The sequence below is a fragment of the Pyxicephalus adspersus genome, chromosome 6 (assembly GCF_032062135.1).
Source record: "Pyxicephalus adspersus chromosome 6, UCB_Pads_2.0, whole genome shotgun sequence".
NCBI classification, from domain to species: Eukaryota; Metazoa; Chordata; class Amphibia; order Anura; family Pyxicephalidae; genus Pyxicephalus; species Pyxicephalus adspersus.
The window spans coordinates 74,116,446-74,128,507 of NC_092863.1; the positions used below are offsets into that span (position 1 = coordinate 74,116,446).

Consider the following 12,062-nt stretch of genomic DNA (forward strand, 5'->3'; position numbering starts at 1 on the left):
CTAGAACAGCGGTCGCTGAAAATTTTGGTGGTCCGCCGCTCTGGCGGGTGCACCCCGAGCAGGGCCAGGAGAAGGACCCCGCTGGGGGGCGCACTTTTCAGATTAGAGGACCACATACCCAGTACAGTTCCCAGACTCATGGAAGTGGGCGCCCACTCTAGTGGGCAGGCTCAGATCTGCGATGGGAGAGTGGGTGGGGTTATGTCGTAATGACATCACTCTGGGGCAGAAATGGTCGGGAGCTGGTGATTTAAGTGGTCCACAGGACCGAAAATGTTGGGGACCACTGCTCTAGAACATGCCTCTTCTCTGGATCAATGGTTTCTTTGTTGCTCTTCCACTTGTGGTTTACTTCCATGCATGGAGGTTTTGGATGGGGATAATTTTAGCAGTTGCAAATGCAGCCAATCCACTCAGTCTCTACCCTCTCTTGTACCACGGTGTAAATGTAGTAATCGGGTTAAGAGAAGCAGGGAACACAAGAAGCAAAGCCTCTGGGCCTGATGTATTAAAGTTCTGATCCAGCAAACCTGAAATGGATCTGGTCCAGGACTGAAAACATTTGCTAACAAGTAGCCAAGGACTTTCAGAAACCCATTCCAGGTTTGCTGGATCACCCAGCTTCACTGATGAACGTGTATCCTCTCCAGTTTTGGAGAGTTTTAATAAAGCAGGCCCCCTGTGTCTGCATGCACCACAGATGTCAGCGTTACCACATTGTTCACAACCACTGAGATACCCCCTGACAAGTGTAAGTGTAACCCTAGGTGTCCGTAGACCCTAGGTTGAGAATCACTGCATTAAAATAAAGCCAGCTTAGGCCCTGGATGTTTATGTGTATGTTACATTTCTTTGAAATATTAAAAAGAGCATGTCCCCCCTCCTTTCTTCCTCTAGAGTGCTGTGGCACAAAGGGTCAATGGTTCCACTGAATAAACCATATAATGATAATTTCAAAATGGCTTGTCTTGTTGCGGACAAATTTAGTTAAAGAACATTTTTCCCCCGAATGACTGAGTTAAACAATTTGTCTAAAGCACTTGTGATAGAAATAGCCAATTACTTTATTCGGGTTCAGTGGAGATGATAGGTAGTTTTGGCCTCCAGGTACGTTTTTCAGAATAAAACTGCATAGTGTACACCTTTATTTAAAAAAAAAAAAATCTTAAAATTTGTTCCTTTATATTGTCAGCAATTATACAGTGTATAATGATAATACTGCACAAATACATAGCAGGGGGAATAAATATATATCTGTAAGTTTCCAGCATGCGTCTCCTACCACTTATAATAACAGACAGGTTTACAAACTGACTCTGTAATTAAGTGACAATCACTCCTCATTTTAGTTTTTGAAAATCACCAGGCCTGTAGAAAACTTTATTATGAAACATAATTTGCATATACTACGCACAGTGCTTTCTACTGTTTTTCCATCTTTGTCAGCTTTTTCTATTGAGCTCATTTTTAAACCGCAAACCAATATAGAATATAGTGCCTATAATTATAGAATACATTGTCAAGCAGGTGATTTTAAAATCTTGGCTTCACATTCAAGGATTTCCTAATGCAAGGTATAAAATACTATAAAACAATGAGTAGATGATTCTGTGTATACTTTATGAATATATAAGGAATGATATATCAAGAATAAAAACTTGGGGGAGATGTTGCTAGCCAATCAGGTTCCAGCTACCATTTTTAAGAACAGGATAGCAAATAATATTGCACCTGAATTAGTCAAACAGTTGTGTGGGATTTTCATAGGTTAGTTATGTAATATATTCTCATACTTCTAATAAATTGGCCATATATGGGCCAAGGTGTCAGGAAATTTTATCAAAATTCTATAGGCTGCTAATTTCATGACTTTTTTTTTGGTACATAAACAATCACTAAAACCATACAAATATAAATATTGTTTACACTTATATTGCTTAAAGGGAAGCAGCAATCTAAAACTATACCACCCATACCTAAAGCATCATCTAATTTGTGATACTGTTTTTACAAAATGGTGGGCTCCCACTTTCTTCCCCCTTTCAACCTCCTGCAAATTCCAAATAGTAATTGAGGTAGCCTATCATAGTGATGAACCAATGGGATAATGTGTGTGTCGGGGGGAGGGGGTGTTGGGGAGAGGAATCATGGGGTTGGTAGCAAGGGCTGTGTTGGAAATGTACTTTTCAGAACATTTGGTGGCATATTGCACAGTAATGGCTATACATTATACCTGCAGCATTTCGTTTAATTATAGGGGTCTGTTTAACATCGTAATATACAGTGTTTTATGGAATACAGGTAATGATGGAATTACAGAGCTCAAATGTAGGGAAAATAGTCTTGCCCAATTCCCTGATCCAAACTCATGGCCTCTCATTCTACATCGGCAAGCCTCATTCAAAGAGAAAAATGGCCAGTCCATAATGTGCACCTAGAGCTTGTATGGCCCTATGGTTAACACATTGCTGAAAGTTAGAACTGCTATAATCAGTAAGCCTATTATTTAAAAATGTTATGAGTGTGTGGTATTGGGGTGGGATGCTGTGAGTGGAAAAGTTTTTATTTTATGTTTTTGAGTTTCTGAGCCCTTGGCCTTCTAACTACATATTTCAATATCCTGCATTGCTCTTGACGAGTAGGAATCTTTCTTCAGCATGTGCTGTTTATTTATGAATGTATTATCTTCACATTCCTTGTCTACTTTTCATAGCAATCCTAATACCATATAAACATTTTACAGATGTCAATGAATGTGAAAGGGATCCTTGTCGGAATGGTGGAATCTGCACAGATATGGTTGCTAACTACTCGTGTGAATGCCCCGGTGAATACATGGGAAGGAACTGCCAGTACAGTAAGCATAGCACTTTCTTGATCATGTGTTTGATATAATTATACCTGTATGCTTTCAATGTGAATAGAAAAATGAATCAAAAGGATCTACACATTTGCTCAGACATAGGGGTCATCTTTTGTATGCATTCTACTTTCAATACATGAACAGGCTGTGAATGTGATTTATTTTGTATAAAGCCTGTTGCATCAAAAAGAATAGAGAGATATCAATCACGCTAGTCTGGTGCCTGCTTAAATTACTATCAAACTGCTCTGCATATCAAACATAACAGAAGGCTCCTATCTCCTCTGGAAATCCAAGCTTGTTTCCATGATAGGGACTAGCATCTCACATCTATTTTCCTATTACTATCCCAAAGCAAATGCTTTCTTTTTGTTAATCTGCTTTAGTTTCCTATTGTAATCTCATATTGATCTATTGTGATGATGGATTTTTTTGGGGGGGCAGCTGTATTGTTAATTGAATGTAAATCTACACACATACAGGAAAGAGTTTTATTTTCTTTTGTTACATTTAAAGGAACATGGACAAAGGAAATAAACATATTTAGTAATTTCATACCATGTATTCTATAATCCAGGTACATTAAAAATAAAGTATATGTGTGTGTATGTGTGTATATATATATATATATATATATATATTTATAATTCAAACAATTTTCTAATTAAATCCAATTAAATAGGGTGAATTTGTGAATTTTGTGTAAAATGTTGGCAATATATTTATAAATAGACGTCCTATGACTCTTTCTAGGACTCGTTTAGGATTTTTGTTGCGGATAGATATCTACTGCTAGCAAACATGGTAAAACCTTAATATGTCCATCTACAGGGGCTCCTGTAGCAATGTTGGGTTCCCTTTTCAGAACATCCTGAATAGTTCAGAAATGACAGAAATGAGAATGGAAACCTTTATGTATTCCTTTTAAAGGCAAATAATGCTTGTGATAATTGTTATTATTATTAAAAATAATTTTTATATCGCCAACATATTATGCAGTGCTGCGCAATAAATAGGGATTGCAAATGACAGACAGATACAAACAGTGACACAGGAGGAGAGGACATATGGTACTAAATAATCATTTCAGCAGTACACTGCACTAATTTTACTTTTTTACGCAAGCATCGGGCTTAAAATATATGACAAGTGTCAACATTTGCAGTGTGGACCAGTTCTAATCCTATGCTCTTGTATTGTGGTTTTCTTTTTTTTTTAACCTGGATTTAAAACATATATATTATTTATAGCCTTTAATAGCTTTTCTAAACCTTTTTACCTTAGGGGAATCCTTGAAATAATTTGCAGGTCTCAGGAAACACCTGATAAAAATGATTATATCTACAGCTCATGGTACCTTAGTGTGATCAGCAAGTTTTAGATATAATTATAATAAATTATAGAATTTGTTATACTTAAATTATCAGACAACTAGGCAGATTGTTTAATACTCCTGCAATAAAATGAAGTGAATAACCTAATGCAAACAGTAAAAATAGTGTTCCTTTTTAATGGCAGTCAGTGGACAACATTTCCTTTAGTGATCCTTTTAGTTGTTATGTGCCCTACTTACATTGCCAGGTAATAGGGATGTTCCTCCTTACACTAGTCGGACAGTGGAGAAGGTCCCTTACATTGATAGTAAAATAGCATCCTTAGTGATCTGTGGAATAATGCTTCCTTACAGACTATACATGGTCACTGGAGAAGGGGGGTCATTGTAGAAGTACCCCCTAGATTTGTGGTCAGTAGAGAAATACCACCTTACACTGGTGGTCAGTGCAATACCTTACCCCCTGCCTCTAGGGTCACACAAAGGATCCTGGTAGTTTTGAAGTATTCCTAAAGTTCAGCTTTAATAATAATGACTTCTTCCTCGGCTGTGACTTATAAATGTCATAGACATTGTTAACACCTTTTGAGTTGCTGTTTAGGTGTGTTAGCGTTACTTTAAGGTGTCACAAGCAACAAAACGTACTCAGGTGTTAATAATGCACAAAATTTCAGATGTTACCTTTCTGTTCCCTCACTGAATCATATGGTTTATTAATAGGTATAGGTAGCAGGTACAGTATATTGCAAAACCAATACGAATATTTAACATGCTGCCTCCTAAATTGGGTTTTATTAGGTCAGTCAATGGCAACTAGTCTCATTTGAAATGTATACAAATAAATAGTTTTAACAAGTGTTCCTAGGGTTATAAAAATATACCGCTCAGCGGTCGCCAATCAGTGGTGGTCCACGAGAAAATTTTGGTGGTCTGCAGCTCTGTCCAGAGCCACAGATTATGTCCCCCGTATGGATCGCAGACTCAGGGCAGTGAGCGGGTTGTGTCTTTGGATCAGGCTCAGACCTGCAATGGGAGAGTGGGTGGGTTCTGGCACCATGACATCACTAGGGGGGAAGTTTCTTCCTCATTTAGTGACACCCCACTCCCCGTGCATAGACGGCCTGGAGTCGGTATATTTAGTGGTCCGTGGTTCCAAAAAGGTTGGCAACCACTGCCCTAAATAAAACCTTATATAAATATTTTATATAAAATATTTACTAACTTTCTTTTTAATGGAACACATTAGGGTTGATTACCTAAAGTCATTTAAGCTGCTCATTCATCAAGGTGAAATTTCATCTTGCAAGAGACAAACCTAGTTATAAATAAACATTTTATTTGGCTGGAAAAAAGGTTAAAAAAACCATTGGTGACCCCACCTTTTGGAAAAAAAAATGTACTATAATGCAATACTATTTCATATTCGCCTAAACTAATTTTTTAAAAATATATATTTTTTATTTATTTTCAACAAATAAAATGTGTACAAAACCACTAATCTTGCAATTATACATAATTTTATAAGAATAAGAAAGGATAAAGAAATAAGGGAAAGTACTTGTCTGCTCCAAAGTAAGGTTGCATAATTATTATTATTTTTACACAGTATTTATATAGCGCCAACATATTATGCAAGGCTTTACAAAGTCCATTTTTATGTCACTAACTGCCCCTCAAAGAGGCTCACAATCTAGTCCCACCATAGTCACCTGTCATTACCACAGTCTAAGGACAATTTTAGGGGGAAGCCAATTACCCTAACTGCATAATTTTGGAGTGCAGGAGGAAACCGGAGTACCCAGAGGAAATCTACGCAAACATGGGGAGAACCTGCAAACTCCATGCAGGTAGCCTACTGGCTGAGATTTGAACCTGGGACCTAGCGCTGCAAAGGCCAGAGTGCTAACCACTGAGCCACCATTTGGTAAAGAGGTTGATGTATCAAAAAGTGATATTAAATTATAGATCATGTCTGGTGGGCTTAAAAAGCTTCTTCCTTCTTTAATAATTCAACATTGACATTTTTCAGGACTCTTTTCCTTTCCATCTAGGAGTTTTGGGTATTCCAGTAGCTTTATAATATACAAAAAATAAGCAATCCAACAGGAAACCCAGCAATTTGGCCATAGAAGGTGTGCAGACACAGACATTTAGGTTCAGATATCTGGCTAACAGAGTCTTGAGAATATATAAAGGGTTCTCTGGTGGTTTAAATCTCCAACCATTCGTCAAAATCTGAAATATTAATTTGGTTTGAGTGGTCCTTTGAGTCCTCAAAGCTAAGTAATAGAGTTCTTCTTTAAAGTCTCTACAATATTCTTTATATTAAAAAAATGAAATATAGCAATAAGCAGAGACAAGTTACAGCTTACTCTTCTAAGCAAATATTGCTGCAGAATCTGCTTTGCTCTCGCTGTGTTCTCATTGTGTTCTGACCGTTTTTAACCTTTATTGTGTGAAATCAGTTCAATTATTATTCATGTGTTGTTGCATACATGCATATTCTTAGTACCGCTGGAGTGTGGATGCTAATAGGGCTTAAATTGTATTTATATGAGCCATTTTCTTCCATGTCCCTGATACACACATATTATTTTTGATGCTTACAGAGAAAATATTTAAATGTATGTGGTCCAGAAATAAATTTTCAGAATATTTGCATTTGAGAAAAATCAATCCAAGCTATGCGACTAGCAGAGGAAAATATGGCTATTGCCAAAGATTGAGAGGGTTTCATGGTAAGATGAAAGGCATATTGCTCCGGTACTGCAGAGCTGCCACTTTAGTTGAGACATTACATTTATTCAGTAATGCATTCAGCAATTTTCAAACTACAGTAAGCCATAGCAACCAATTAGAACTTTTTATCCACTTACACAAAAAAGTTTGGTTTCTTTGTGTTAATAGGCTATGCACACTTTATCACTTTACTTTACTAAAAAGCCTATTAAGGTAGTTAGGAATCTAAACTGTGACACATTCAGGGCTTATTATATAATTATAAAAGAAGCAAACACCAACACATGATTTCTTTTTGGTTTAGATGATTACTTTTTTTAAACTATCCTCATTGAGTAAGGATAGTTACATTGGGAATAAATCTTATTTGCTGTGTTAAAGAAAGTGAAAAATGATAGATGGAAGAATTTAGTTTTTTCTGCCAAAGAAATCTTAACCTTTTAATTATTGCTGTACTGTCTGCTGCTTGCAGCACAAATACACTACACATTCTTGGCAACTGCAGGATGCTGAAAACTTGACTTGAGTCTCTAGATAATGCAACTTCATCTCACATATGTGGTAGTTGCATCATCAACAGCCCTATGGCCAAACAAAAAAGGAAAAGTTCAAAATGGAACAGAAAAAAGTAACGAAAAAACTGGGAGAAGATGGCAAGTGATGGAGTGGTTATGGAGAGTGCAGAGCTGTCATCTTTAGAGAAAGGCAAATTTAGAGGTATGTTTGCCATAATGTCTACATATGCCATGTGTAAGCAAACATGTCTTTCTAGTATTTGGCACCTTTTTTATTATCAAGGGACAGCAACAGAGAGTTAGATAAATCAAGATAAAACGTCCAAAATTATAAATAGATATAAAGAAAAACGTACAAATATTCGCCCAATATCTAGTGATGCCCTAGAGGTGGTCACTTAATTGCTGTTATTGTTTTCTCTATATCCAGAATTATATTGTTGCCTAGTTGCATCCATAAGAACTCTGATACCTAACCTACATTTTGGCCTTCAGGATCTTTTAGCCAATAGTATTAGTATTTCATGTGTCTTGGTGCATATTTGTGACTCATTATTAGACACATGTCTTTGTCATATCACTGTTTAAGTGACATTACAGGACCCACATTGTCTAAACTGCTGCCTTCTACCATAAGACCTGGTTTATTAAAGCTCTACAAGATTGGAGAAGATACACTTTCAATAGTGAACCTGGGTGAACCAGCAAACCTGGAATGGATCTGGTCCAGGATTGAAAACATTTTCTAACAAACAGCAAACGACTTGCTTATGACTAAGAAATTCCTTCCAGTTTTGCTGGATCACCTAGGTTCACAGCCTTGGAGAGCTTTAATAAATCAGGCCCATAGTGTCTGAACTGCCAGAACCAAAGCTCTATAAAATTATATCTATATAATGATAAATGTTCAGTCAGTCAGTAATTTGTAAGGGGCTTTCCATCATACTCAATAGAGTAGAGATTCACATGATTAGTTAAACACGACTAAACTTTAAAGAACAAGTAGCAAGGTCTGCATCTTAATCTGAGTTATGTGATAAAGCAGTGAGGGAGGTCAATTTAGAATGATTTATTTTATCAATGTATAATCCAATCCTAGTTATCCTTTAAATCTGTTTTTGTGCTGTATGTGTGGCTTCTTGAATAGGCAGAATGTCACCTTCAGTGTATGTGTTAATTTTCAATTTAAATAGTTTATCAAGTTTTTGCTTAAAGTTTGTTTTCATTATTTAAATGGATATTGTGATATATTTAAATTAGCTGCTAAAAAAAGTATTGTTGATGAAAACATTGCTAATGTATTGCTTGCAGTATGTTTCTTTCGCTTGTTGCTGTAATTGGCGTCTTTACTGTGAATTTTAATTCCTAAGTCTTTTTTTTTTTTCGAGTCCACACATCCTCAAAAGTATTTATGGGTAATTGCTTTTCGCTATATGATATACATGGTATAAAAAAAAAAGATGTTTATTTCAATCTGTTCTGCAAAACGGAAATAAATGAGCATAGATAATTGACGATTGATGAATTTCGATGCAGTCTTTTCCAAAGCTGTTTTGCCAGTGCCAGTCATTGCTCTAATATGCATTTATTTGGCCATAACCATCAGACTTTTTGTGGACATAGCTTTGAAAAAATTGGGTTTTGAGTGGATTAAGAAAAAGCATGAATGTTTCAATATCTCGGTATGTTATATATAGAGAAATGCCTGACGAGACTTATGACTATACCAGTCCCCCTAACCTAATACAAATTAAATTTGTGTATTTAGGACTTAAATAAAATATTTATTTTATTGCTATGTCCTTATATTTTTGCCTAACAAAAACTGATGAGATGGTACAACATTTTGTCACACTTAAAATCAAGTCACCTTGAGGAGGTTGTATATATATTTTTTGTATTCATTTCAAAGCTAAAATATTATATTATATGAAATATAATATAAAATATAATATATATTATATGAAATATTGCATAAAATGTTGTAGTCTTCTGTCAACATAAGATATAAGCTAGAGTTCTAGTCTCAGCATTTCATTATTATGCTGATAAAGGCCCATTGTGCATAGAGCTCAATGAGTCATCCCAGCATTGACCCATACTTTAGCATATTATACCGAGGTTAGAATCAGACAAGGAGCTTTAAACTTCAACTGCTATCTTGACTCTGTATTGTTCTTGGAATTCATTGTAATGAATTTAATGTTACATAAATATATGCAAATAGCATAAATAGTATAGGAGATATCAATATACACGTTTATAACATCTGAAAAAACACCTAACATAATTGAAAACAAAATTGAAATTTACCTTTTAACAGTGGTTAGCAAGATAAATTGTGTTTCTCAAGAAACAACATCGGTAAACCATTGCACCCGAATTGGCATTTCTGTTCTGGGCAATGCTAGAGTACCAACTCGATCAAAATATCTGTTGTAGACTCGAAGGGCAAGATTTCCTTAACACTTCTTTCTCACACATAATTACATTTTTAATTAACAATGATGTGAAATTAATTCTAAATCCAATGTGGAATCCACCATATAAACATAGCAACAATGGATGACCTATGACCTCCAGTAACACCAGAGCCTCAGAGACCTATAAGAATCCCATGCATGATTTACCTTCTGGGTTTAGTGTTTTGAGAAGCGCAAATTAAATCCCACTGGTACACAAGATATTTGGTTTAGCATGCATGAGTGTATTTCTGTGGTAAATACAGTCTTCTCTTGTGAATTGGTTACCTTTTTTGGAATAATTCTTGCAACTTTGCTGTTTACTTTTGAGTGCCACTTCGACCTAAGTTTAATTGTTGTTTTCAAGTCTGCCTAAAGGGGATTACAGAGAACTCTTTGTAAACCAGGTGGGCTCTATGGCCCTGAATAATTAAAGCTATCTAGGAATGGAGAAGATGGACTGTCACGGGAGAACCTGGAATGGATCTGGTCCAGGATTGAAAACATTATCTACTGATAGCAAATGATTTAAAAAAAAATCCATTCCAAGGTTTGCTGGAGGTGTTGGATCATTCAGGTTCATCTATGATAGTCTATCATCTCCAGTCTTGGAGAGCTTTGATAAATCAGGCTTTATACATTTAGAACCAGTGCTTGCTAGATAACATTAGCAGTTTATGCAATGGTTTCACCACATACTGTAAATATTCTCTAAAGCCCAGCTAAAGCCTTTTTTCATTCCTCCTGATTAAACAAAAAACACCATGGCACCCTTCAGTAGTAAGTAAAAAAAGTATAAAATGAAATGCACTGGGTACTTCAAGGAGTAATGAAAGCTTTTCTGAGCAGTAACTTGGAGTTTAAAGCTGAGTTTTAAAATCTTTTAAAAAGGACTGGTACAGGTTGTACAGGAACAAAATGAATAATAAAGGATGACAGAACTGCTTAGTATTCCCCAAAGAGTTTAGTGTACTACAGGTTTATCTTTTCTATAGTCCACGCTCACAATATGCTAAAAGTACAGTAATTATGGACCATATGAATGCTGTTACTAACAATGTGGTGTATCTGATATCTACTTTGTAAAATCAATGTGATAATATTTACAGTCGAGATCAGTCAAGAAGTCTAAACATTGCAAGATATTTTAACTATTAAAACTAAATTAATAAAAATGTTGTATTATATTCTACTACACTCGTAGATATATTTTTTCAGGTATTGTTGCAACCTAGATCATTATTTAATAAAGGAAACATTGTACTGCTTAACAGCTCCCAGTTTAACAATATTGTACAATTATACTATTATTGACCTCAACTACTTTTATATTTAATTGTTGCCATGATACCAAGACATAAAATTTCATTAAAAACAATTGGTAATTATTATTTTTATGTGTGTACATTTACAGTCAATAATAATAAATCCAGAGCTTTCTTTTGACTTCATTAAAGCCAAAAAGAAAATAGTTTTCCGGGGGGGTTTCAGTGTTCCAGTGTTTCAGACAGGAATATCATAATATGTAGCGATATGGTCTGAAAGGGTAATAGGCTCTTTATTGCAAATGATGGTTGGCTGAACACCTCTCAGCATGATGTAACATTTAGTTCATAACCAAAAACAATAAAATCAAACATAAAGATGATGGGAACAAATGGCTTCTGAAACAACATTCCCAGGAGGCATCATATTCCTTCTTTAACTCCCAAGCTTCTTCTGCTACAGATTACTTTCTTTACCCCCATAACTGAAAGGGAAAAGCATGTTTTAAAATTGGAGCTATTGTAAGCACTAAAGACAGTTACCAATACTCATTTCTTACCTTCTAAATGTAGCTTGGTATTTGACCCCCCTTCTGAAAAAAAAAAGTATCCAACTCTTTTTATTATATAACATTGATTGTACAGAATAACGGAGATCAGAAATGAGCGTTCCATAATGAAATGGCACTTAGGTGTCCAATAAAAAGGTGCTCATACTGTGCTTTTGGTTCATAGAACTCAAAGTACATTGGAAGAATTTTTTTTCTAACTAAATGTCTGTGCATGTATTGTTTGATGTCTATTGTTAGGGAGTGGAGTCTGTTCACTGTTCTTTTTTGGTCGCCAATATATCCATTTAAACAGTGGTAAAACGTTTATGATCCT

At 35.5% G+C, this 12,062-nt stretch overlaps 1 protein-coding gene across 1 annotated transcript in view; it reads left to right on the top strand.

Moving 5' to 3' along the window:
- Nucleotides 1-12,062, top strand: part of EDIL3 (EGF like repeats and discoidin domains 3) — a gene marked incomplete in the record, with an annotated part of 336,704 nt that overhangs the window by 179,843 nt on the left and 144,799 nt on the right. Inside the window, 1 exon segment of the mRNA XM_072416185.1 lies at nucleotides 2,744-2,857. Coding sequence (XP_072272286.1) covers nucleotides 2,744-2,857 — 114 coding nt within the window.